This window comes from Cervus elaphus, chromosome 4, assembly GCF_910594005.1.
Source record: "Cervus elaphus chromosome 4, mCerEla1.1, whole genome shotgun sequence".
Lineage (NCBI taxonomy): Eukaryota > Metazoa > Chordata > Mammalia > Artiodactyla > Cervidae > Cervus > Cervus elaphus.
Genome location: NC_057818.1, coordinates 49,251,369 through 49,277,811, shown reverse-complemented (window position 1 = coordinate 49,277,811; position 26,443 = coordinate 49,251,369). Strand labels below are relative to the sequence as shown.

The 26,443-nt window shown below is 54.4% G+C and overlaps 4 protein-coding genes across 7 annotated transcripts in view; 1 reads left to right on the top strand and 3 right to left on the bottom strand.

Moving 5' to 3' along the window:
• Window positions 1–860: 860 nt before the first annotated feature.
• Window positions 861–3,504, bottom strand: ZFP36 (ZFP36 ring finger protein). Its single transcript, XM_043895186.1, has 2 exons — window positions 3,355–3,504; window positions 861–2,507 (listed from the first exon to the last, which is right to left on the bottom strand). Exons 1-2 carry the CDS (start codon window positions 3,376–3,378, stop codon window positions 1,554–1,556), a joined length of 978 nt encoding a protein of 325 aa, XP_043751121.1. The 5' UTR covers window positions 3,379–3,504; the 3' UTR covers window positions 861–1,553.
• Window positions 3,505–10,179: 6,675 nt separating this feature from the next.
• On the bottom strand, window positions 10,180–13,466 carry MED29 (mediator complex subunit 29). The gene is made up of 4 exons (XM_043895348.1): window positions 13,250–13,466; window positions 12,658–12,716; window positions 12,297–12,381; window positions 10,180–10,482 (listed from the first exon to the last, which is right to left on the bottom strand). The coding sequence occupies exons 1-4, from the start codon at window positions 13,463–13,465 to the stop codon at window positions 10,240–10,242; spliced, it is 603 nt and encodes a 200-aa protein (XP_043751283.1). The 5' UTR covers window position 13,466; the 3' UTR covers window positions 10,180–10,239.
• Window positions 13,467–13,775: 309 nt separating this feature from the next.
• On the top strand, window positions 13,776–18,698 carry PAF1 (PAF1 homolog, Paf1/RNA polymerase II complex component). 2 transcript variants are annotated; one of them, XM_043894968.1, is made up of 14 exons: window positions 13,776–14,065; window positions 14,581–14,631; window positions 14,725–14,817; window positions 15,127–15,248; window positions 15,342–15,408; window positions 15,493–15,594; window positions 15,675–15,780; window positions 15,876–15,944; window positions 16,029–16,132; window positions 16,214–16,330; window positions 16,426–16,554; window positions 17,775–17,880; window positions 17,989–18,079; window positions 18,153–18,698. In XM_043894968.1, exons 1-14 carry the CDS (start codon window positions 14,019–14,021, stop codon window positions 18,560–18,562), a joined length of 1,614 nt encoding a protein of 537 aa, XP_043750903.1. In that variant the 5' UTR covers window positions 13,776–14,018; the 3' UTR covers window positions 18,563–18,698. The 2 variants fall into 2 exon arrangements, with proteins under 2 accessions (XP_043750903.1, XP_043750904.1); XM_043894969.1 differs by having other exon boundaries at window positions 13,947–14,065; window positions 14,602–14,631.
• Window positions 18,699–18,854: 156 nt separating this feature from the next.
• SAMD4B (sterile alpha motif domain containing 4B) overlaps window positions 18,855–26,443 on the bottom strand; it is a 36,786-nt gene continuing 29,197 nt past the window's right edge. For all 3 annotated transcript variants that reach the window (XM_043894850.1, XM_043894858.1, XM_043894841.1), the window contains 8 exons: window positions 26,265–26,351; window positions 25,174–25,516; window positions 24,349–24,434; window positions 23,741–23,859; window positions 22,971–23,169; window positions 22,647–22,770; window positions 21,271–21,354; window positions 18,855–21,060 (listed from right to left, as the gene is read on the bottom strand). In XM_043894850.1, coding sequence (XP_043750785.1) covers window positions 21,032–21,060; window positions 21,271–21,354; window positions 22,647–22,770; window positions 22,971–23,169; window positions 23,741–23,859; window positions 24,349–24,434; window positions 25,174–25,516; window positions 26,265–26,351 — 1,071 coding nt within the window. In that variant the 3' untranslated portion in view covers window positions 18,855–21,031. The remainder of the gene's footprint in view (window positions 21,061–21,270; window positions 21,355–22,646; window positions 22,771–22,970; window positions 23,170–23,740; window positions 23,860–24,348; window positions 24,435–25,173; window positions 25,517–26,264; window positions 26,352–26,443) is intronic.

Here is a 26,443-nt window from a genome sequence, read left to right as displayed (position 1 = left end):
TTGTATGGTCCGAGGACGCGGCCCTCCCCGGGAGCCCCGCCCCGACCGAAAACCACCCTCCCTGCCCTCGCGATCGCGACTCCCACCCCGCCTGGGGCGAGAGACCGCGAGTTTCCACGACTCAGAAAAGTCGAGATTCCGCAATCCCGAATCCAGACAGGCCAAGATTTTGGTATTCGAGATTCAAGGGGCCTGGAAAGCCAGAGTCTACAGTTCTGCGATTCTTTTTTTTTTTTCATTTATTTTTACAGTTCTGCGATTCTTAAACGTTCTAGTGTTAGGTCTCCAGAAGACCAAATCTGAGATTTCACAGTGTTGAGATTCTAGAATCCTGAGGCTTTCAAGATGCCTCCCCCAAGATTCCGAAAACCTGTGTATCTCCACACTCTCCGGTCCTGGAAGGCCGGGCGGTGGCACCCCAGGACGCCCCGGCTTCCGGGGCGACCCCTCCCCCACCCGCCGCGCCGGCCGCCTTCCTTCGCCCGCCCTGGGCTCGCGCCCCAGCACATTCCGTCCTCCCCACTCCGCCCCGCCCTCCTCCCTCGGCCCCGTGGGGACGGAAACATCTCGTCCCCGCCCGCGCCCTGCCGAGAGCTGGGTTGAGGAGTCCGGCGGGACAGGAGTTTCAGCGCCCCCCACGCCCCGGGAACTGGCTCTCCCGGGTGATCTCACCTGGCCCCGCCCTCTCAGGTGAACGGCTGGGCCCGGTGACGTCACTTCCTGCCAGGTAAGTGCCGCCAGCGCCTGGGCTCTGGGTAGGTTTGGAGGAGCTACCCGAGGCTGATTCCACACCGTTTCTAAAAAAGGCCACACCGTCCACCCCTCCCATCTCACTGCCTCAAGACCGCACAACAGCCGGATTCCAAGTTTACACACTGATTTCTTTTATTTAAAAATTCCAAAAAACCACAAAAATAAATTTTTAACAATATATATTACTTAATATATTATTATAGTGTACTTATAACAATAATTATTCCATCGTTTCCAATATTACAAAAAGAGGAAGAAAAACACAAGGGAAGCAGACGACCCAATATATATAAATACTATAAAATCTATTAGAATAAATAAAGTCGTCATAAATAAAAGGCCAAAGGCGGGGGTGGGAGAGACGGGCATTGGCAATGGCTTTGGCTACTTGCTTTTGGAAAGAAGTTTGAGCACCAGGATTCCCTTTCAGATGAGGCTCCAATCACCAGACACTGGAGCCTCAGGATCTAGGAAGAATTGGAAGGGGGCATTGGGGGCTTATTATTCACAGCATTGGGCAGGGGTGAAGTGGGAGAAGAGGCTTACTACCTCCCTCAAACTTGCTACATTTTTTTTTTTAAAAGACCCCATAAAACACTCCTTCCCGAACAGCCTGCACGCTGAGGACCTGCCCCAGTGCGGGGGTCAGGGGAGTGAGTTAATGCACTTTGGAAGGTGGGGAGAACTACATGATTACGAGTCCCTCAGTTCCCTGCAGCCCCGGGACCCCTTGTGGAACCGACGCACAAGAGAAATGGCCCCCCTTAAGATCCAGCTGATCTGTACTAGGCAGGTACTTGTTACTCCGAAACGGAGATACGATTGAAGATGGGAAGTCGCCGAGGGGCGGCAGGTGGCTGAGGTGGCCCAAAAACCCCAGCCTCAAAGACAGGTGAGTCGGATCCCCCCAGGCTGCTGCCGCTGCTGGCATATTCGTCGGGATCAGATCCCAGGGAGTGTGCAGAAGGGCTCCGCGCTAGGCCACCCACAGGCCCCCAGACGCTGTTGGGGGTGGCCCTTCGGCAGGAAGGGCAGCAGGTTGGGGTGGGGTCCTTTCGGGACACAGGGGTCCCTGGGGCAGCAGAGAAAGCAGAGGGTGAGAGTAGAATGTCCGCGGGTGGCGGTGGTGGGGAGCTGGAGGGCGAGAAGGACCATGAGGACACGGAAGGGCCTGCTAGGCCTGCTGGTGGTGGCGAGGTTCGGCGGCCCGAGGGCAGCCCTGAGAAGCTGATGCTCTGGCGCAGCACATGGGGATGGCCGGGGGCAGCCAGGTCCTCGCTGGGGTTGTGGATGAAGTGGCAGCGCGAGCCGTAGGGGCAGCGACCCTGGAGGTAGAACTTATGGCAGAGCTCCGTCTTATACTTGGGGTGGCGACTGGCCTGGCGCAGCTCACCCAGGCCATGGGCAAACTGGCACTTGGCCCCGTAGCGGCAGCGCCCGCTTTCTGAGAAGGTCCGACAAAGCTCAGTCTTGTAGCGGGATGAGGTGGTGGGGGTCGCGGTAGGCGAGGTGGGTGAGGGCGACAGCTCCGAGCTGGGTCGAGGAGCCAGGGGCGCAAAGCCTGGGGGTGGGGGCACCCAGCCGCAGCTGCGACCCTCCACCAGGCTGGTGGAGCGGCCAGGCAGGCGGGCAGCGACCCCAGGCAGGCTGGAGTCGGATGAGCTGAGGCTCCAGGGTCCCGAGGAGGCCCAGCTGGTGCCGGACTCAGTCTCCCCAAGGTCGGATGGCAGTTCAGGGCTCAGCGACAGGAGTCTCTGTGGGAACAACGATCGGTTAAGACACGGAAAATACAGGGTAACGCCCCGCCCCAGCTGCAGGGCAACCAAGGGCTTGCCAGTCCGGTTTGTGGGCTCCCGGCCTCAGCCCCACCCGCCCTAAGGAAAAGAAACAACAACTCGGGTTTCGGATCTCAAGGATCCCGATTTGGAGGTTTATTCGCGACTTAAGCTCATCCCGAGGGACCCAGGAATCTCGGCCCCCCGGGCTGGATCAGAGGGACCCTGAAGTCAGGACAGACCGCTGTCCTCTAATTTTTTAAGCCTCTGGGTCTCTCGGGATCTGACCCCGCTCATCGGTTTCTCCAATTTCACAAGTGGGACATAGGGCAAAATGAAGCCAGGAGTCCGGATCTCTTTGGGTTTAGAGTTCCAAGATCCTCTGGGGCAGGGAGCGACAGAAGTCGGCTCCCCCTCACCCTGAGACTCCAGCCCAAGAAACGCCTCCGCGCAAAACCGCGCCCTCAGCAACTACTCGGGTAAGCCAGGTGTGGGGGCCATTTCCGCCTCCAGACAGCCCCGGTCTGAGAAAAGTTCTCCAGCTTTCCATCTCCGAGGGCTACCCCACTCGTGTTGGGTCCGAGACCAGAAAGCCACAGGCTCCATTTTCATCCCCAGAGGACCACACTGATCTGATACGGGAGGCAGGAACCCCAGGCCAGTATGAAGCGCTAAGAAGCTCCAGTTTGAGAAGGGAAACCGGTTGGGGGTGGGGGTGGGGCGGTTCGGGGCGGGAATTTGTTTGCGGCCCTAAAGAGCCCTGGTTTGAGAAGGGAGTCAGTCAGGTGTTGCGGACGTCGGGGTGCCGATCAGTGCGGGGGCTCACCTTGTAGACGGCGGCGAGATCCATGGCGGCGCAGATGGCCGAAGGATGTGGAGCCGGCGGAAAGTGGGAGCGCTGAAGTCACGCTGCGGTGGAGTGGAACAGCCGCCACTTTTATCCGACCTGACGCGGGGGCGGGGCCAAGGGGAGTTGGCCCGGGAGGGCGGGGCCAGGGGGCGGGGCCAGGAGGGGCGCTTCCCGGACGCGCGCCCCCAGCGCAGCCCGGCCCGCCCAGGTTCGGAGCCCTTCCGCCTGGACCCCAGCCCGAATTCGCCTGAGCGGGGCCCGCGGGCGGTCGCGACCCCGCGGGGAGTGCGTGGGGTGGGGTGTGGGGGGTGTCGGCCCAGTTTTCAAGGCTGGAGACTGAGGCGCGGAGAAGAGAACTGGGACGGAGGTGGGGGCAGGGCTCCCGGGGGAATTAACAAGGGCAGAGGCGGCGAGGGCGTGCGCGCGCGACACTGACCGACGGGGGCGGGGAGAGGCGAACGGAGAGCAAGAGAGAAAAGGAAGGACGCAAAGAGAAAAACATGGGGACACACACGGGGGGAGTTACGCACACAGGGAGACATGCACAGAGGGGAAGAGACAGGGTGAGGAGAAGAGGGGAGGTGGGAAGGCAGAGCTTGAAAAGACGAGACGTCGATAGTCCCCAAAGAGGAAAATTCAGAGCGAGAAGCAGGAGGGAGGGAGTCAGAAACAGAAGGGGCGAAAACTGGAAGAAACAAACATCCACAGACAGAAATCCGCAGGAGCAAAACAGTGAGAGAAGAACCGCCTCCCCCTCGGCCCCCCTCCCCACCCCCCCCCACCCCCCCCAGTCCTGGTGAAGAATTCTCTTCTGAGAGCTGTCGGCCTGGCATGGTCTTGCTCCCGAACTGCCCAGATCCTGAGACCTGGACCGCCCTCTTCGCCCCCACTCACGAGGACTGGGGGTGAGGTGGGGTCCCACACACCTGTTGAGGTTGGAAAGGGGCCTCATTTCCCCAGTACAGGACCGCTGTGTCTTCTCCCCCTCACACAAATAATGGCGCTTCTGATGGCTTCCTCTGGGCTAGGCACAATTGCAGAAAGTGTCTTACATACATTAACTCAAGGAGGTATTATGTCCATTTTACACACAGGGGAACCCAGACATGAAGAGGCCAAGTTATTCTCCTGTAAGTAAATGGCAGTAGCCTAATACCAGGGCCTTAAAACATATTGAAGAGTTTGCACTCAAGAAAACTCAAGATTGGAAAGGGGGAGATCTTTTATTATGGTGGAGGGTTTCTTTGCCAGAAAGCTGTCTCAAATGGAAGAAATGGATCATCCCCAACGCATGGTCGGATGGGTCTCTCATAAAGCAATGTGCCTTGAAAGAACTCTGCGTTTGCAGAAATGACTCCCCTCACTGACAAGTCTTTTATTGTCAAGGAGTTGCCCTGAGTGATGCTCTCTTAAGATAACGGTGAAAACACTAATTTTTAAAGGGGTCTCCAGAGCTGGCTGCCCTGACTAAAAATATGGTGGTAGAAATAAATCATTGCCCTGCCACGGAGTGCAGTTATTATGGTGGAAAGTTCATTCTTGCAGGCTGTGACTGCGGACCGCGGGCTTGTATTGAGGTGGGGAGATTCTGCTAGGCACGCTTATCTGCTCGTCCGACAGAGCAAGGGAATCCCTGGTGCGGCGCTTTCTCGGGCCGAGGGGCCTTCCCGGCCGGTCCCGTGAGCTGGGCGGCTGCGGGCGGCTCTGGCACGGTTGCAGCCTCCCTCTCGTCAGTGACTCACTCGCAAGGGGCGGGGGAGGGGGGCTTCCTGGAAGCCGTGACGAGAAGGCTCGACCCGGACGCCCGGGTTCCTCTCTGTAACCAGGGTTTTGGTCGCCTGTAAACAGAGGCTTGAGGACTACGGGAAAAGGGGGGGAAAAGGGGAGAAAAGGAGATGCCCGGCACCCGCCGCCCAGTTGGGCTCCAAATCCCTGTGCTCGTAGTAGGACTAAGGGGCAGGAGAACGAGAGGTGGGAGGCATTCCGGGGTTCCTAGGGGCCGGCTTGGCTCTGGCCGCGATCCTGGAGGAGGGAATACCAGTTTCGATTCCCTGGAGACCGGGAGCAGTTCCCATCCCTGAGTCAGGCTGACCCCCTCCCCTCTCCCATCTGCTGAGTCATCGGCCCAAGGGCCAGGGCGCTTCGGATTGGGAGATTCTCGAAGGGACTGGAAGGGGCTTTGCGCGCCGAAGGACTGAGTACCCATCGAAACACTGACAGGGGCGGGGGTACTAAGAGCCCCGGCCTCTGCCCCTCCTTGCTTAGATCAAGGGGTTCGGGTTTCCAATCCGCCTCCTCGCTCAGACCCAGGAGACCCGGCTCCCAGGCTTCACCAGACTCAGGAGTCCTGGTTCCCAGCCACCCTGTCTCCCAAACGCAGGAGTCCGAGCCCCACCAACTCCTCTCTCTCCGATCGAGGAGCCTGGCTCCCATCCCCCCCCACCCCGTCCAGGCCTCAGGAGTCCCAGCTCAGGAGGAAGTTCAGGGCAGGACTCCGCCCAGCTCCCCACGTAGCCAGCGGGAAAATCCGTGGCCTCGGCGAAAGCCGGGAATCCCCTCTGGAATGACGGTGGGGAAGGGGATGGCCGGGGTCCCCCACGGGGCGCAGGGGGGCAGGTCCCGGGCGGGCTGGCCGGGGGGAAAGGGGCGGAAACCAGAGAGGCTAAAAATACAGCGAGCGCTTCCGGCCTAGGGGGAGGGGAATGGAGAGCAGAGTTTCCAGAAAAACAAGCGGGGACGGGAAACGCGGGGGTGTGAGAGCCGGCGCGAGTGCGCGGGCGAGCTGGGGACTGTGTACGCGTGGCACGTGTGACCTGGGCCCGTGTACTCCTGGCGTGATTGACTGGCGGGAGCCGTGTGCGCAGCTGCGCGGGCCCAGCGGCTGGTGTGCTGTGCGGTGCGTGTCGACCGCGTGAGCGCCACATGTGCGAAGGGGGGCTGCCCTGGAGCGCCTGGGTGTGTGGTGGGGCAAGTAGGTGTGGGACACAAATGAGCCCACTGTCCTATGTCAGCGCCGTGTCCTTACAACCCCTCTGACACCGCTCTGAGAATAAATAAGGGAAACCGCCTCTGCCTGTGTGACCATACTGTGTTTACTCTCACCATCGCTGGGTGAGGGAGTGTGTACTCAAACGTAACTGCCTTTGAAGTGGCATCCCATGAGAACTTGTGACTTCCATACCTACCTGCACATCTGTGTGTAGCTCTGAACCACCATGGGATCTGGAGTGACTAAGAGCTGGTAACTCCTTGAGGGAGGCCGCTGAGGGTGACTGTGTGTCCTTGGGGGTGATGAGGAGCTGTGAGCACACAGCTTGGGAGCTGAGGGTGTGTGTGAGAGCCTGTGTGACTGTAGGTGGCTTGGTTGTGTTCAAGACCCCTGGAACTGTGTGGTTATCAGGTGTGTGAATACTGTTCCTGAGTGTTTGTGTCTTTGGGGTGTAGCTGAAAACACCCAGGAGGCCAGTGTCTGGAAGCAGTTCCTCTGTGGCCAGATCACAAGGCAGTGAAACTGGTGAACTTTGGTTCCTGACGTCGGCAGCGCGCATGATGGGGAGGGTGGCTGGCGCACTCCTGCTCCTCTTGGTGGCCTCTGTGGGCAGACCAGGGGCAAAAAGGCAGGCACACTTGAACCTGAGAAGCCTTATCTAAAGCCAGCCTCACTGCTTTTGATAACGTAGAGCTGAGGGCAGGGCTGAGTCAGCTGATGATGGGCAAAGTCTGAGATGGGGCAGGAGATAGCAGCATAAGTGGTAGTTAGACGGTGTTTGTGTATTCACATGGTTGGATTGTTCCTTGAGTCTGTTTGTGGGACTGTCCCTGGGACCGAGGCACCATGATCGCAGGATGGCGGGTCACGCTGTTCTCTACTAGAGAAGAGGGGTTGTGTGTGCCTGTTTCTCCCTGGTCTGGTTTGCCCTGTGTAGCTGTGCATCTCATGTACACCCTCCCCTGGAGTGGGTGGTTGTGTTCCAGGCTGTATGAGCTTCCTCTGGGCCTGCTAATCCGGTGAGAAGCTTCGCTGAGGTCCTCTCCTACCCTGCCTCCTCACTGTGGTCCCGGCATCCACGTTATTCCATCCATGCACCACCAGAGTTCTGCCTCAGGCAGGGCCTCTGCACTTGTTCCCTCTGGAATGTCCAGGACCTACTCCCTCTCCTTTAAGTTCACTCCAGTACTGCCTTCTCAGGGAGGCCTTCATGACCTGGGTCAAGGATTAGAAAAGGTTTAAAAATAACCTTGTTACCCATTTAACAAATAATAAAATACATCCATGGGGTCACAAAGAGTGGGACACAACTGAGCAACTGAACCAACAAAATACATGTAACATCTATTTACCCCCAAACCTAAACTCTCAAACTTTCATGGTTTCCAATAAAGTAACATTAATTCTCCACCTGCAAACCTTACACCTTTAGATTTATTCCTAAACACTTTTTCTCCCCCTATTTGACTTCTGGTGTCACCTCTCTGGTTTCTTTCTTGGAACTTCTCACTGCCTGACACAGTTTTACTTTTTCACACTTCACTGTCACTAGAATATCAGCTCCAGCAAGGCACTACACAGTTCCCAGTGTGAACACAGCAAGTCCACACCACACAGGGCTTGGCCCCAAACAGATGCGCAGCACATGCGTGTTGCATGAGCTCAGCTTCCTGGTGCACGATTCCTACCCTGTGTGCTGCTGAACTGTGCATCCTGCGCCCGCCGCCCACCAGGTGTCTCCTGTCTGTCTGCCGGGATGTCCTGCCATCTGTGTGTGATGCTGCGCTGATGCCACCTCACAGGGCCGGCTGTGCCTCCTGAGCGTATGGGCCTGTGGGCTGACACATCTCTGCCACCCTGTGCTGCGTGCCCCCAGGCTGGAAGCCAGCAGGCTCTCACGGGGAGTGTTGTAGGCAGATAATTGTTACCATGGTAGGTGGAACTGGGACTTTGTTTTTGTGTTGATTTGGAGATAAGTGTGGTAAGGAGATGTGTAGGGGTGCCAAACTGACAAGGTTATGATGGTCAGTTTTATTTGTTAACTTGGCTAGGCTACAGCCCCCAGTTATTTAATCTAGATGAGGCTGTGAAGGAATTTTGTGGATGTGATTCAAGTCTATAATCAGTTGACTTTAAGTAGATTATCCTAGAAGATGTGGGGAGTCACACGGGTGGGGGGCTGATCTAGTCAGATAAATGGGCAGAGCTGTGGCTTCCTCCCAGAAGAAATTCTCCCTGTGGACAGCAGCTTCAGCTCGTGCCTGAGGGGTCTGTTGCCCTGCCTGGAGCTTGCCCTGTGTGCCTGGCACTTCAAGGAAGGTCAGGGAGAAAGGGTGGGAACTGCTGGGATGTACACACACACACACACACTTCAAGGAAGGTCAGGGAGAAAGGGTAGGAACTGCTGGGATGTACACACACACAAAGAGCTGGCCATTTCCCAGAACTCCAGTGTGGGGACTTGGGCTCTGGGTGATTTGCAGGGCTCCATGCTCCCGGGCGTTCCACACTGATGTGGGGTCCAGGACAGCAGACCTCTGGGCAGTGCCATGGGAAGCAGGGTACAGAAGGTTCTGGGTGGGGCCATCCGTCCCCCAACCAGGCTGAGTCACTTGGGCCTTTCACACCCCACCAGCTGGGCCTGAGCTGGTAGCTCCGCCCTACACTTGCCCAGGCCTGACAGCCATGGCTGAGCTCCCTGAAGCTCCCTCTCGGGGAAGTGGGGAGCCTGGTGGGGCACACTCTTCCTGAGGCCTCCTCCTCAAGGTCTACTTCCCGGAGCTAGGGCCAAGGTGCCTGGGTTCTTCTCCAGGACTGATGATTCATCCCTGCTAGGGCCTTTTCACTTCTCCTTTAGGGCTAAAAATACAGGGACCCAGGCATTCAGCTGGGCTGGCTACACCGCGGATTGCATAACACCCCTTGTTTGAGTGCTGCTGACGCAGGCCCGGGGTATGGGGGTGGGGGGGCACGCTGGGTTGCTCCCTGACTGGGACTGGGTGTGCTGTCAGGGCCCAGACCTTCCACTTCCCCTTTTTTGGGTCAAGCAGACTGGCGGTTGAGCTGACATGAGAGGTGCTGGGGATTGCTGGGTGTGGCTATGGCCCCTGGAAAGGAAGCTCCTTCTAGCCCCAGGTCACTCTGGGGTTCTGGCTTCCATTCTGGCCCTTTGCATAGGCACAGAATCCCAGTTAGGAGCTGGAAAGTGAAAGTGAAGTTGCTCAGTCGTGCCCAACTCTCTGGGACCCCATGGACTGTAGCCTACCAGGCTCCTCCATCCATGGGATTTTCCAGGCAAGAATACTGGAGTGGGTTACCATTTCCTTCTCCAGGAGATCTTCCCGACCCAGGGTTTGAACCCGGGTCTCCCGCATTGTAGGCAGATGCTATACTGTCTGAGCCACCAGGGGAGTCGTTAGGAGATGGGGACAGTCCCCATTAGCAAAGGCGCACTGGGCAAGAGATGGTCAGAGAGAGGGAGATGGGAACAAAAGGAGATCGAATGACAGAAGACACCAAGAGAAACAGCTAGAAAAGGAGCAGACACAGAGACCACCCCCCAAACTGGGACAAAATTAAGAATGGACTGAGGGAGAGGGGCCTGGTCAGGACTCCACAACTAGGCTAGGTAGGGGGAGACCCCCTGGAAGAGATCACCAAGGGGCACAATCCAAAGTCCACCCTCAGCCAGGGAAGAGAAGGCAGCCGGCAGAGGCAAGGCCCCGCCCTACACGCGCCCTGTAGGGGCCTCTGCTGCCCCCTGCTGGCGCCGGCGGGAGTGCTCAGGCAGGAAGAAAAGCCAGAGACAAAGCTGCTTTGAAGCCACTCTTCATTCCCTCCCTGGCCCTTCCCCCACTCCCAGCCCTGCGGGCTCACAGGGTGCCTCCAGGGCCCGTAGGTGGTGCAGGCGTCTTGCCTGTGACCTTGTTGGCACAGTCCAGCAGGGCAGTGTGAATGTCCTTGGCACAGGCAATCTGGGCTTTGATGACCGCCAGGTACTGCGGGTAGGGCAGGCTGTCAGGCTGGACGGCATCAGGCTTGGTGGCTGTGGGCACCAGTGTTGGAGAGTGCTTGGCACTGTCGCAGCTCTGTGACAGGCACTCATGTGCCAGGCGCTGTGGACAGGCAAGCAAGGTGCAGCATTAGCCTCACTTGAGATACTGCCAATCCCACCCCAAGGGCCAGCCTGGGGTAGGCTTTTCAGCCTCTGGAATCCTGGGGTCTTGGGGTCAGAACCTGGCCCTGCCACTCACTTGCTGGGTGATCTCAGGCATGTGGCTTCTCCTCTCTGGGCCTGTTAACTCCTTTGGAAAATGGGTTTGATAACTACTTCTGCTACCTCTTAAAATGAGAATGGTGAGCGCAGTGTGTGAGACATAAGCACAAGTCCCGGCAAGTTATTTAAGTGCCAGTTGATGGATGTCAACTACTATTATTGTGACTCTCCTAACCCTAGGGTTGGCATTGACACTGGCTTCTCTGGTGGCACCTGCCCCTCCTCGTTTTCCTTCTACTTCTCTGGCTGGTTCTTCTAGATACCTCTTAAAACTACTTAAGCCTTAAGTGTGGCAATTCCTGAATCCTGTCTCCTCCTCTCATTCTCATGCCCTCTAGGAGGTGTCTCACCCACATACACACCACTCTGCTCCGAACCCTGAACTGATGTGCCCACTTCCCCTAAAATTCCAGAGTTCCTATACTCTGCCTCCCAAACCACTCCCTTTCCTGGGTCCCTGTCTCAGGGATGGTCCTACCATCCAAACCAGACCCCTGGGCCTCATCTTGGAGAGTCCTCCCACAGCCCATCAGTCCCACTGCCCACGCACAAAGCCTTCTGAGTATCTCTCCCACCTGCCTTTCCCCACTGCCTCAGGACCCTGTCCTGGTGAAACCTAGCGGCTCTCGAATCCTGCCATGGGTCCCCAGCCTCCACTCTAAGCCCCCTGAACCCATCCCTCATTTGGCGACCAGAGGTATACCCCTAAAAAAACCAAATGGGTTGATGTTTTTCCTTGCTTGAAATCCTCCATGGCTCCCTAGCAACCTCTGGGCTATATGCAAACTCCAACAAGCCCCAGTGCCTACCACACCTCAGCCAGACTGAATTTCATGACATTCTTTTTTTTTTTTTAATTTCATGACATTCTTAAAGGGAACTTAAAGCAGAAGTTGATCCTGTTGGTTGAAACATCCTTCTACCACTATGAAGCTCCTCAAACTGCCTTTTCCTTCAAAATCCAGTTCAAAATGATGATGACGCTATAAAACATTTGTCATTTGTCTACTACCATGTTAAGTGCTTTATATGCAAGATCTTACTGAGTCCTTCCCCAAAATCCATTTTCCAAAGGAGGAATCCAAGGTTCAGAGGTAGAGATTGGTGGTCCCTCTGACTCCAAAGGCTGTACTCTGAGCCATATGCCCTCCTTTCAACTTCTGCCCTTCTTCCCTTTTTGTTCCAGCCTTGGCTCAGATGTGCTCTCTACTAGTAGTCTATTCTGAGCCACTTCCTCCCTAGACCCACCCCAGGTGGGGTCAGGTGCCATCTCTGGATGTCTACAGCCCCCTAAACGTCCCTTATTTTAACCTTGCCCCCTCTGCCTGGCCCCCACCCCACCCCCACATCCCAGCCCTGAGCCTTCTGCCCAAGTTTCCCCCTTCATGGTCTTCCATGTCTTGAGCTTCTCCTGTCAGAGTCCTGACTCTCTGAGCTATCACTGCTGGAGGATATATTTGTCACCCACTGAACTGGAAGCTCTATGAGGGCAAGGACTGGGCAACTTTCTGTCCCCAGTATCAGGTGCAGCATCCACACAGGTCTGGGCCACAGGAGGTGCTCAGTCAGCATGTGTCAACTGACTGAATGAAGGTTCCTGAAGCACAGGAACTGAGGTAATTGTGGTCACCTGGTGGCTAGGAGGCCCCTTACCAGGCAGAGCTCTAGCTGGTCACAAAGTGCATAGAACTCTTCCAGACACTTGTCAAAGCGCTGAATGGGTCCATCGCTGCTCTTTCTACAGTCCAGGAGAAGAAGGTGGAAGATGAATTTCCAGTTTCTGGGACTAAGTGACTACCCAACCAAGTATCCATCAGAAAACTAGGTATAGACCCAGGAGACCCAAAGTAAGATCTAGGGGACAGCTAATAGTAGAAGGGAAAAAAAGGGCAAGGCCAAGGAATAGGGAATAGGCTTCAAAATAGAGAAAAGAGGGGGTGGGTGGGGGTACAAGGGGGATGCTTCTGAGACTAGGATGGAGATACTGACATCCTGGAGAAAGGGGAGTACTCACTGTCCATTGTCAATGTTAGTGTTCTGAATCAGGTTCTGGGCTGCAACCTTCATCAAGGTCTAAAGAGGGAAAGAAAAAAAAAGAAAAGGTGTGGGAGATGAAGGAAACAGAAGAGGACACTTTTGGTAGATCTACACTCTTCCTTAAGATACATCCAATTTCAGGCCTCCTCTTCAGTTGTTACTTGTCCTATCACTGCGGAGTAATTCCAACTTCCATTCCTTTATAGCAATTACCATCCATATTTTCCCAGAGGCCCGCGCTCTCTTGCCAGTAATTTCCCAGACAGACCTTAGGGTCCTCCCTCACCCACCAGTCAGGGTCAGTAAAGGCCAGTCCTTTCCTCAGGCTTTAACGTCCAGAGCTAGGTTTTTTCTTTAAATTCCCTCCAACTCGAATTCCGGTCAGTCTCAAACTCAAAGATTCTCTCTGATCCCACTTTACACTGTCAATCCACAGAACTTCACTTTGGCATCACGAAGACAGTCTCATTCCTCTTTCCTTCTTAACGCTTCTTTTGCTCTCTCCCTGACTAAACAATCCCTCCGCCCACCCCCCGGATGGCAGAGAGCCAAATCTCCCAACCCATCACCTGTAGACTCTCCTTCAGCTGCGGGATGAGCATCTTATAACGCTGCACAGGATCGAAGTCCTGTTGCTGTTGCTGCAAAAGCCCGCTCTGGGCAGGTCCCACAAGTTGTGCTGGTGGTTGTGGCTGCTGCTGGGAACCCGACCCACCAGCTGAACCTGGACCCGATACACTAGCGGCAGAAGAAGTCGCTGAAGCCTGCTGTTGGGATGCAGCCATCTTCGCCTCGCGCACCGGAAGTGCGTCACAAGTGCGTCTTCCCGGTTTCTTTTTAGCGTCTTCGCCTCTGGGCCCTCTTTGCTGATTAGCTCCGCCTCCCAGACAATACAATCAATGAGAGGAAAGAACCCACCCTCCAACTAGTGACTCTCAAATCCGACGGCTACAATGAGATATCGATAAACCAATCACAAGAGGCTCTTTCCGCCTCGCTCCGTCCTTTGAACAGTCGCTGGCCAATCCGGGTGTGGAGCCAATCAGACTCTATTTCCCAGAAGGCCTAGCGGGCTGAGGCGACCTGCGGTCCTCAGAGTCTTGGCGGCAGTTGGTGGAGACGGAGCTGTGGGTTGGCGTTGTTTGCGCGTTTACCTGAGTACTACGTAGTACTCCAGTGTTCCGGGAACTCTTCTCGCCAGCCCACCTCACTCCGGCCCTATCTGTGAGGAGAGCGGTGCCAGCCCGAGCCCTGCCTGGGATTGGGCGCCCGCCGAAGTCGGCACTCCATTTGCCGTGGCTCTGAGGCTCTCGTCAGGATTGCCCTTGCCTCATCGCCATGGCGCCCACTATCCAGACCCAGGCCCAGCGCGAGGATGGCCACAGGTAGGCACTCCGCCGCCTGACTGTACCGCTTTTCTCTAGGTCAGGGTGGGCGTCAGCGAGGTGAGAGGGTCAGGTGGGTTTGTCAGTCTACAACCTTGCCAGCCCCCCAGGTCTGCCCGTGTCGTCACGGAGCGCACACCCGTTCAGGGGGGCGGGTCCCAGACGTGGTGTTCCCCAGCTCCCCCAACACCTTCCCTACAGTGGAGTTTTGGAATTAAGCTGTTGAGGACTGAGTTTTTTTTTCTTCCAGTCAAGCGTTTGGAGACCCCTTTCCCCAAAAAACAATTATTTGACTCTATTATTAAAGTACTTGAAGACGTGTCCTTCAGAAGGGATTGAAAAACATTTAGGGACACTGTCTCTAATCAAGAGGCATACTTGACTCCCTCCATTAGAGTACTTGAGGTACCTCTACCAAGAAGAATTATCATTTGTCACCCTCTCCTTCCCTTTTAAAAGCTTGGAAAAGCCCCCTTCGCTCTCCTGTCAATCCTGTTCTTTCCATCATTTGTCAGTGTCTGTCTCTTACCCACCAGGCCCAATTCTCACCGGACTTTGCCTGAGAGGTGAGCTCCATCGTGTTTCCCCAGGACGGGTGGGCCAAGGTGGGTGCAGAGGTGGGGCAGCAGGGGCCAGGTTTTGAGCCACTGTGTTCCCAGGTCTGGAGTGGTCTGCCGAGTCAAGTACTGCAATAGCCTCCCTGACATCCCCTTCGACCCGAAGTTCATCACCTATCCCTTCGACCAGAACAGGTGAGACTAAGAGTGGGGCTTTGGGATACACCTTAGAATATGAGTTCCTTGAGGGTAAGGACTGCTTTTTCTGGCTGTTCAGGGTACAGAATGGTAGTTAATCTGTAATAGTAGGTGCTCCACAGGTATGTTAAGAAGCAAGCAGTATCCAAGTCTCTTTACACTTAAGAGCTGGTAGCTTTCTGATTCTAATGTGGAGGCTATTTCATTCTGAATTCCTCCCTGGAGTACCTTAGCCTCTAGGAAGCTGGGCTGTGAGGGGTAAGGCTGGAATAAGGAAACCATAATGGGCATGTTTTCCCTACCCAGGTTTGTTCAGTACAAAGCAACTTCCCTGGAAAAACAGCACAAACATGATCTCTTGACTGAGCCAGACTTGGGAGTTACCATTGACCTCATCAACCCTGACACCTACCGCATCGACCCCAATGGTGTGTTGGGAGACAGGGAGGGCCTGCTCTAGGCTCACGAGGGCCAGCTCTGGGCCTCCCTCAGAGTCCTCCTCTCACCTTGCTTTCTTCTAGTACTCCTAGACCCAGCTGATGAGAAGCTTCTGGAAGAGGAGATTCAGGCCCCCACCAGTTCCAAGAGGTGAGGGGATGCTGAGTGGGGACTTAGGACTGGCGCTGATGGGAAGGCAGTGGGGTCCTGAGGTGCCTGATTCTCCCACTCCAGATCCCAGCAGCACGCGAAGGTGGTGCCATGGATGCGGAAGACGGAGTACATCTCCACTGAATTCAACCGTTATGGCATTTCCAATGAGAAACCTGAGGTCAAGTAAGTTGTGGTGGGTAGGGAGGGAAGGTAGATTTCAGGTGTGTCCAGTGACCTCTAAATGTTTTTCTTTTTCTCCCCAGGATTGGGGTTTCTGTGAAGCAGCAATTCACTGAGGAGGAAATATACAAAGACAGGGATAGCCAGATTACAGCTATAGAGAAAACTTTTGAGGATGCCCAGAAATCTGTAATTGAAGGACTGGGATAGGGGAAGGGGGGGGTAAAGGTGCGGCTTCAGAGCACTTTGTACTTTTTCTTACCCTGTTTTTTTGCCTCTGCCAGATCTCCCAGCATTACAGCAAGCCCCGAGTGACACCAGTGGAGGTCATGCCTGTCTTTCCAGATTTTAAGGTCAGATCCAGGGCAGGGGGCAGAGAGGGGCAGCCTGCCATCTCTGCCTATCCTAGTCTAACCCCAGTGCCCTCCATCCCCCAGATGTGGATCAACCCTTGCGCTCAGGTAATTTTTGACTCAGACCCCGCCCCCAAGGACACAAGTGGTGCAGCTGCATTGGAGATGATGTCTCAGGCCATGATCAGGTAAGTGGCCCTGCTGTCCACCTTGGCCTGATTTTTATTGTTGTTGTCCTCAGTCTTGACTCCTCTTTCCCCCTCAAACAGGGGCATGATGGATGAGGAAGGGAACCAGTTTGTGGCTTACTTTCTGCCTGTGGAGGAAACACTGAAGAAACGAAAACGGGACCAGGAAGAGGAGATGGATTATGCACCAGATGATGTGTACGTGGGTTGGGGTTAGGCTTCGGGTATTGAGAACTGTCTCCTTTTCTCCCTCAGGGAAGAAATGGGGCTGACCCTGTCCCCTTCATCCTCAGGTATGACTACAAGATAGCTCGAGAGTACAACTGGAATGTGAAGAACAAGGCTAGCAAGGGCTATGAGGAAAACTACTTCTTTATCTTCCGAGAGGGTGATGGTGTTTACTACAATGAATTGGAGACCAGGTACTCAGCACAATCCTACCTCACTCAGATTAGCTTGGGCTTGTGCTTCAGAATCAGAATCTTGGGGTATACAAGAAGAGCTACCTTGGAGGTGGCTCTTTGTATCTAGGGATTTGCCACATGCATTTGTAAGAGTGGAAGCCTATAAAGCCGGAGCCGGTTCTCACGCAAGAACCCACAAGAAAAATCTCTACCTAACACTGGAGATATTTGGAGCTTTCATGTAGGGTAGGACTGCCAAGTTTCCCCTGATATTAATAAGAGACTCCATGTAAAAGTAGACATAGCCAAAATATGGAGTAATACGTAAAATTAATGTTTTAAATAAGTGAAATGCTAGATACCCAAGTTCAAAAAACATGACCCCAAAACTTCCCTGATGGTTACAAGTTTACTGTTGTGCTGGGACCCTTGATGTAAAGCTTGGGAAAGTGTGACCTTGAGTTTCTGTTTAAAGCAGAGATCACAAATTCTGATCCCATTAAGCCAGGCAAAAAGTGTAAAATATGCAGAGTAGGCTGTTGGGGTCTAGGTGACCTGGAGCCCTTGGCAACCTTCAAGGGGCACTGTGACCCAGCACAGCAAAGGGCTCCAACCCACTGCTGCTATGTTGGGGGGTGGGGTGGGGTGGGGTGGGAAGGGAATCAGAGGCCCAGTGGAATCTCAGAATCTTATTTTCTAAAAGCCAGAAATCCAGATTCTCTTTTTAAGTGTTGGTATCTAATTCACATTAAAATCTACTTCTTTATACATTTATGTAAAGGGCATACATATACACATATGTAAAGTATAGGGCACTCAAACTGATACCTTTGGAGCTATTTTCTTGCCTGTGAAAGTGAAGTTGCTCAGTCGTGTTCGACTCTTTACTACCCCATGGACTGTAGCCTGCTAGGCTCCTCCGTCCATGGGATTCTCCAGGCCAGAATACTGGAGTGGGTTGCCATTTCCTTCTCCAGGGTATCTTCCTGACACAGGGATCGAACCCTGGGTCTTCCGCACTGCAGGCAGACTCTACCATCTGAGCCACCAGGGGCTCCTTTTTTCCTTGCCTGTCCCCTACCCCAAATTTAGTTTCCCTTATTCAGTCTGTATTTATTCTGGTCTTTTCTGAGCCAAGCATAAATGAGTAAAGATGAGTAAGAACCAAGTTAGACCAGATTCCCCACAGGGGTCTTTAACTGAATCTCATGTATTTCTCCCCAATTCTATCACTGCAGGGTTCGCCTGAGTAAGCGCCGAGCCAAGGCCGGGGTTCAGTCGGGTACCAATGCCCTGCTTGTGGTCAAACACCGGGACATGAATGAGAAGGAATTAGAAGCTCAGGTAACAAGCACCACTGACCCAGGTCTCCCATGGGGAGGGTGGTAGTTGGTGGAGTGGCACAGGAACCAGACTGAACATTCTCCTTCCCCTCAACTGTCCTGCTTTCAGGAGGCACGGAAGGCTCAGCTGGAGAACCATGAACCCGAGGAGGAAGAGGAGGAGGAAATGGAGACAGAAGAGAAAGAAGCTGGGGGCTCAGGTAAAGCTGGACAGACCAAACTCTGACTCTGGGTGGGTGGGGAACTTGGGTCTTACTTCTTGCTCCCTTGCAGATGAGGAACGAGAGAAGGGCAGCAGCAGTGAGAAGGAAGGCAGCGAGGATGAGCGCTCTGGCAGTGAGAGTGAACAGGAGGAGGGTGACAGGGACGAGGCGAGTGACAAGAGTGGCAGCGGTGAGGATGAAAGCAGTGAGGATGAGGCCCGGGCCGCCAGAGACAAAGAGGAGATCTTCGGCAGTGATGCTGATTCGGAGGATGATGCCGACTCTGATGATGAGGACAGAGGACGGGTTCGTGGCAGTGACAATGACTCAGACAGTGGCAGTGATGGGGGTGGCCAGCGGAGCCACAGCCGGAGCCGGAGCGCCAGTCCCTTCCCCAGTGGCAGCGAGCATTCTGCTCAGGAGGATGGCAGTGAAGCTGCAGCTTCTGATTCCAGTGAAGCTGACAGTGACAGTGACTGAGTCCCAAAGCCTTCAGCCCTGGTGCAGATAGTTATTTTGTGCAGGAAGGCACTTTTCGCGTGATCTCTTTGTGAGCCTATTGCTTTGTTTTCCTCTCCTCCAAACCTCTGCTGTTAATAAAGCCAGCTTCTCTTTACTTCCCCTCCCAGGCACCATGGTCTCATTTTGCCTGCCCCATGCATACCCCCCTGAACCACCCCAGGTGCTTAAGGCACAAAAGCAAAGGCCACAAAGGCAGGGTCACTAGGTTTTTTCAGGAAATATAGCATAACAAAGATCAGAATCTTTTTCATTTGTTTGTTCTTTTTTTTTTTTTTTTTTTCCAAAATAAGCCCAGACCATTAAACAAGTGAAACTCCAACAAATAAGTCTTCTCCAACAGCGAGAAAAACTGTACAGTTACTCAAAGCTGATTCTGCCAGTGGGGCTGGGAATAGAAGGAGGGGTGAAATCATGGTGGAGGGACGGGGGCTGGGGAGGGGCAGGAGTGGGTCAGGATCCTGCCCATCAGAGTGGGGCCGCCTGCGTCCTGCACACTCTGCTGACAGGTGGGGGGAAGGGGGCAGCTCTTGCCTCCCATTATGTGGGGGGTGTCCCTCACCACCTCCCAGTGCCAGGCAGACCCAGCTCACCCTGATGGGTAGTGAACAAGACAGGACTGGCTGGGAGGAGGTGAGGGTCTCTTAAGAGGGACACCCTGCTGATTCCAAAAAACGAGGTGGCCCCTGTCCATCCCACTTCCCCGGGCTAGGAGGAGGATTGGAGAAGCCCTGGGAGTTGGAGGGGAATGAGCAAAGGCACAGAAACATGGAGGGGCCGGGATGGGGGACTTGCATAGGTTGATGAGTGTGCAAGAGGTACATAAATAAACCTGACACCCCACCCAGCCCGGCACTGGGAGAGGAGGTAGGGACCTGGAGCAGGTCCCCAGGGCCACCCCACCCCCTGGCTTCCTCCCCCACCCTGGGTCAGAGTTGAGGGAGGTCCAGACCAGGAGGGCAGAGGCAAGAAGGTCTGGGGAATGGGTGAGTGCAGGGAGGGTGGTGGTTTTAAATTTTTTTTTTTTGGTTTTTTGTTTTTTCCCAACATTTTGTATCTTTAATAACATACACAATGGTTACCAGCCATATTCATAACAAAAGTTATTCATAAAATGTATCTAAAAATAACATTTTTTCCTTTTCGGTGTGAAAAGCTTGAGAATGTCCCAGTGAGGGGGGAGTTGAGGGGATGGGGTTGGAAGAGGAGACCCTGGCTTCCCCACAGCCTGAACCCCCAAATTCCCGCCCTCCAACTGGGCCCCAGCACAACGCCTCAGTAGGAACAGAGATTGGTATGACTCTGGGGCTGGGATGAACCTCTGGGTTATGATATAGTGTTCCACTTAAGTGAGGTCATGACAGAATGAGGGGGTGGGGTGGGGGAAGGGTAAAAGAAAAGGGGATAGGGGTGGGGAAGGAAACCAAAAACCATCCCCTTTCCCTTATTCTTTACCCCCAAGTCTTTCAGCAGCCAGACTTGGGAGTGGAGAAGAATTTGTGTTGGCGGGGGTAGGAGACGTTAAGGCAACAGACTTCCTGACCTCACTGGCTGCCCTGGCTCCCAGTCTTCGACCTCTGCATCTGCGGAGCCAGGGCTAGGGGTGGGGTGGGGAAGGGCTAGGGGGTGTGGAGGAGGGGGCTCTGCCCTCTCCCCTCATAAAATTCAGGCTCCCCCTGCCACTTTCTTGGCTCAGAGAGAGGCCTGAGGATTCTAAAAATGAGAAGGAATGATCAGAGAGAAAAACCGTTAAGAACTATATAAATATGTATCTTAAATAGACCTAAGAAATTAATTGCAGAGAACCTCTGATAAACAGGGCAAAAGGAGGTGAGTGAGAGGAGGGTGGCTCCTGTCCTTGGGGAATGATGGGAATGGGGAAGAAGAAGGTGTAAGGAGGTGAGGGAGAGAGAGATAGGCAGACAGACACGCTCCTCTCCTCACCCGCCTTTATCTCCTCAGCTCCTCTCAAATAACATTCAGGAGAGCAGATTATCTACCCGACTCATGTCTCCCCAAATGTCAGATGGTTCTGAGCAGGCCCCACAAGAGAGTGGGTTAGTGAGTCTGGGGGAGACTTTTTCCTTGGGAGGGGCAGGTGGCCGGCAGTCTAGAGGAGGCAGGGGTGGGACAGGGCCAGGTTGGGGGTGAAGGAGGGAAGGAGGGGGCAGGCAGGCTGGCCAGTCCCTGCCCCCTTTATCCTTGCTGCCCCCTACCTCCCTGGGCCTCAGCAGAGATCCCTCGACGGGCCTGGGAGTGAGCAAGGCGTGTGCCAATGTTAAACAAAAGTTAAAAGGGTGAGAGAGTAGAAAAATATTAGAATGTATAGCTGAGCCAGCCCACCCTCTCGCTGTCGCGGAGAAGCCCGTTGGGGGTTGGCCCCCGCCCGCCGCCCAGGGAGCCTATGGGTGCGCTGGGCTGTGGGTCCCGTCAGATGGTGGAGGTTTTGTCTGTCCCATCTGTGGTAAGAAAGGGAGGAAGGGAGGAAGATCAGGAGCTGGCGGGAGGCCCAAGAAAAGGTGCTCAGGTAGCCTGTCATCCCAGTCAGGCCCTCCCTGGAGTCCGGCCTCCCCTAGGGACCCCTCAGGATGACTCTGAGTTGCTCAGTTCAGAGGTGGAGACGCTGCTGGGTAGGTGGGAGCTGGGTCAGGGAAAGAGAAAATGCTCACCACCCAAGGCGTGTTCTGTCATGCTCAGACACAGAGACTCCAGAGTGGGATTGATCTCCAGGTCAGGCCCAGGGACCGGGCAGTCTGGGTGGGAGAGAGGAGAACGGAAGCAGTAAGGACTGGACTAGGGTGAAGGGCAGAGTCACGAAAACAGAGGCTGGAGTGAGGGAGAGGCTGAGGGGGATGAGAAGGAAAGGAGAGGCAAGAAACAGAGACACAGAGCCTTTAAGACATACACACACTTGGTACTGGGCAGACCTAACACCACTCACTGCTTAAAAGCCTTTCTGGGCTCCTCACTGATTCTCTAGAGTAACTCTCAGCTTTCTACGCGGGCTCAGAAGACTCTGCTCTTTCACCTTCCAGCCTCACCTCTCATGATGTCTCCTATAAATCCACAAGCCATGTCAGGTCATCTAATTGTCTCTCCTTAATTTAAAAAAAAAAAAAAAAAAGTTGACCTTCAGCAAGGTCAACCTTGCTCTGAGATTCAGAGTTCTGAATCTCAGATTCAGATTCATGACTAATAAGATGGGAATATCAGTGCTTTCACATGTGCAGCTGGGAGGATTTGACTGAACAGTGCAGGAAAGGTGTCTGACACATAGCATGCTGGTGAAAAGAACTGGTCTCATTTTTCACTCCTGCAATTCAACCATCCAGTCATTTGATAGCGTTTACAGATGCCTACCATGTGCCAAGCCCTGTGCAGGATAAACAGGACAAATGGGGTCTCCTGCCTCTCACATAATCTCATAAAAGAATTCTTTGTGACATAAAGAGTTTGGGGTCACAAGCAAATCTAAGCTCTCTCTAGAGGCAGCCCTTTCCAGACCAGCCTTCTCTGCTTCTGCAGCCTCAGTGCCTAGCAGCAAGTCTGGCACAGGGGAATCACCCCTGACTTGCTGAGCAAGGCAGGGCTAGCTCATCTCTAATCTCCCTTTTGCCTACTTTGCCCTCCTTCTGATCTCCCATCTCTAGGCTGATCTGTAAGCAGAGGGAAGACAGCTCTTAGGGTAGAACCTGTTCAAAGAGACGAAGTTTACAGGTTCCTGCTTGGTCACCTGGCTTCTGAAAGAACACTAGTGGACTGATAGGCAGGACTCCCTTCTACAGAAACCTGGCCACTGTGTCTCATCCCCTCCATTCCTTTCAAACTGAGTACTTAACAATCCTCGAAAAAGACGCAGACAGACACCAGTATGAGCACCAAGATTATGACACAGGGAGGAGGAGAAAGAGAGATGGGGGGTGGGTGGGGGTAAGGAGCGAGAGAACAGACGTATGCAAGGGACAGTGTGTATAATACCCAGAAGAGAAAAGAAAGGCCAGCTGAGGGCAGTGCTGAGGCAGAGTCCTGAGGGCGGGCACCTTACCTGGAGGGAACATGAGAATGGCCTGGGGTGACGAGTGGACCGGGAGTGAGTGGGTGCGCTGCACAGAGCTGCGGCTCTGGCTGGGCATGCTGTTGCTGCCTCCGGGGTTGGCGAACCACAGGTTCTGCATGGGGCACAGGAAGACAGAGAGCAGTGGGTGGGCAGGGAAAAGGCCCAGACCCAGGAGTGGTGGAGTTGGCAGAGTCCCCTCCCCACTAAGCTGGGCCCGCCTGGACACAAACATATGGAGACACACATCACACATCACAGGCACCACCCCCCCAACCCCAGAAGTGCCAGGCTCTTTGCTTCCAGCTGGCTCACCTGTCGGCCCTGGCCCCCAAGGCTGGGGCTGGTGAGGGCATGTCGAGGGGAGATGCCCCCAATGCCTGAAGGGCTCAGAAGGCCCATCCTGCCAGGCGGAAGGGCCCGGGGAGGCATTGGGAACTGCCGCTGGGTCCGCCGGGCCACCCCCATCCCCACAGAACCAGCTATGGGGAGTGAGTTCGAGCCAAACGCCCAGCTGTGAGAGAGCAGAAGGCAGGGTATCAGTTTAGGTGTATGTGCCCATCTGTTTACCTATTCCTCTCACCCCCAACAACCCCTGTGGCAGGAAAGAACATAGACCAGCATGAGCAGGGATTCCCTGTCCAAGTCCTTGCACTGTAATTCTGTCTCCTGCCCCAAGGGGACTCCTAAGACGAAGATGGGGAGAGTCCAAAGGTTTCCTCAAGTCCACTCACAGCAGTTCTAACTTCAGTTCTCAAGTGTGATATTTCTGTTGTTTGTTTGGGGAGAGAAGGGACTTCAGAGCCCTCTGCACACAGGTGAGGAGAACAAGGGACAGGCAAGGGGCCAGCTACCGAGATGGGTACTGATTCTGCTAGCTCAGCGCTCTATTCTAATGGAAAATCAGGCACCACCTGATTTTCTAATGGGAGAGTCCTCACTGGGTGACTTATATAAGGCCACTCAGTTACTGAATGAGGACAACTGGACTCCCAGCCCAGGATGCAATCACCCCTCTAAGCACTATCTGTCAACCAACAAGGGCCTACGAAAGGAAGGTCCCTGGGCCCTGGCCGCCCTCCTACCCTTTCTGCTGCCTGTAGTTCTGCATCTCTAGTGCAGCTTTGCGCGGGAAGGTCCGGAGGAGCTTCAGCACTTGCTGTTTCCAGGACAGCAGTCGTTTCTTCTGTGTCTCCGTGAAAGCCTAGAATTAGGGGGGTGAAAGAGATGTGTGTGCTTCTTTCAGATCTGCCTTCTATCCATTTGCTCAAGTATTAACAACTGCCTGTCCTGTGCTGGGCAATGCTGGGACACAGAGGTGACCTGTGCTCACACAGCTTACAATTTAGCTGGGGAGATGATACATGCGAAATTGTAACTGTGATAAATGCTGTGAGGAAGCAGCACAGGAGGCACAAGAAACCTGATGTTATGAGGGGCTGGTGAAGGCATCCCTGTTTTACTGAGAGCTGAGGGATCAGCAGGCGGGAGGGAGACTTACTCCCTAGAGAAGAATTATGTACTAAGGCTCTCAGAATAGGAGCTCAGGGCATCCACTGAACCCAATACTGGAAGGATAAGGAGAGGTGGGCAGGAGTCAGTTAGGCAGAGCCTTGCTAGACACATAAGGAGTGTTGGTCTGCGAGGATGGGGGCAGCCTTTCCATTCCTGAGAGCCCTAGGGAAGGCCTCACCTCATGAGACAGGCACTTTTCGATGAGCTGGAGGTAACTGGTGATGTTCTCCTCGTCTGGTCGGGACACCAGCAGCTGGGTGCACACTTGGGGACATGGAAAAAGGCAGGAGGTTAGCCCCCAGAATGCCCTCTGCCATGTTCCAGCTCCCCTGGCCCCAGCTGGGTGGCAGAGAAGGTGGGTCAGGAAACTCATGCCGGATGAGTACTAGCTATGTGCCAAGCATTGCACCTGGCTTATTATGAGGCTATATAAAGGGCCCACCGTACTGCCTGGTATATGGCAGATATGAAGTCAATGATACTTTTTCTCCTTTTAAGTCTTACGATAGTCTCATCAATGGAAGGATTTTTAGCCTGACGAGTCTGAGGCTCAGAGAGGTTGAGTCACTTGCCTCAGGTCACACAGCAAAAAGAATTCAGACCCAAGTGTAAACCTGCCTACGCTGTGCTGCCTTAGGAAAAGGTGAGCCCATTAAGAGCATCAGGATACCCATCCCATGGACTTCAGTCCCCTCTGAAAGAACCAATGGATTCGCCTTATCTGTTTACTCTTTGCTGTATGCAGTTTCCACTGACATAATGTCCCATCTTCTGCTCAGGCTGGAGATTTTGAGGGTAAGGGCTGTTTCCCATCATCAGCCTGGACATGCCGGAGGGAAGGGGCCTTGTCATCCTTAGTCTTAGTCCTTTTCTTTAGTGCTCTAGTCCCCAGGGTGCTTTGAAAAGTTCTGCTCCCATCATTTAAACTGGATTTGACCCCTGATGCCTGGGTTCACTTGGTACCTTGGCCCAGAACCTCCTGCTGGGCCCTGGGTGGTCTCACCTTTGCCCATCACCCGTGTAAACTGGCTGGGGATGTCTCCGTCAGCGACGGGAGCCGGGGCTGGCTCACTGCCATCAGTAGGAGCCGGAGCTGGTGGAGGGGGGTAGCTCTCTGCAGCTGGAGGGTCACTGGTCTCACTGCCCTTGTCTGTGCCAGGGTGAGCCAGGGGAGGCTCAGGACCTGGCAGTGGTGGCTCCCCCCGGCCCCCATCCTTGGCAGTAGAGGTGGCGGCGGCGGCGGCGGCCACGGTGGCCTGGAGGACGCTGTAAGCCTTGATGGGGGTGATGATGATCTGCTGCAGCTCCTGCAAAGCATTTCGCAGATTTCCGCCTTCCAGCACATCCTGAGTGGGAAAGACACAGTCTGGGTCACATGCCAATCTCTACAGCTCTGCAGAATGACTACGCATATGGGGTCAAACAGCCCCTGCAAAGAGCTGGCGGGACCCTGGGTTCCACCACACAGAGAAGGCAGGTAAAGGTGCCGCTGGAGTGTGCATACACACACACACACATTTATACACACATATTCCCTCTTCCCCACTTCAAGGTGGAGTCCCATGAAGATGTGGAGAAGGTGGGCTAATGCTGGGGTCTCAGGGTCCCACTGAGGATGGAACCAGATTCAAACCCACAGATTTGGACTAAGACACTGAAGGGATCAAAAACCAGAAGGCAAGTGGCAGGGAAAGAGGAAAAAGGGATGCAAATCAAGGCAGATATGTAAGGACAGGGGGCAGATAAGAAATAAACAACTGGAAAGAGAGATCGTGTGCACAGGGAGACACTCTGCTCTACCAGAAAGAGCTGTTAAGAGATGGAAAAGTGAAATAGAAGAGAAGGGGTTGAGTCAACAAATAAGATTCCAGAGACACAGACCAGGACAGACAGGGAGGAGAGTCTCTGAGCTTAGCCACAAGCAAGTGATCCCTGTGATCTGACTTGCACTTGGTTCCCAGAGCCTGGATCCCTAGGGTTGGGGAGATCCCAAGGTGGGGGGCCACATGGGCAGCAAGGCTGACCCAGAGCCCTCAGCCATTAGCACCACTGGGCAGTCAGCTGACCTTGGAGATGGGGATACCAGGTCCTTACCTTCTCCAGGGATTTGAGGACACTCTGCCTTTCGCGCAGCTTCTGGATGCTCAGGGCTATCTTGTGGCGGGCACCTTTGGTGACATTCTGTGGAGGGGGCAGAGGGGACAGGAAGCTGGAAATGGGAGGTTAAGGTACTCAAGGTGCCCCAACAAGACCCAAAGAGAGGAGGCTTGGAC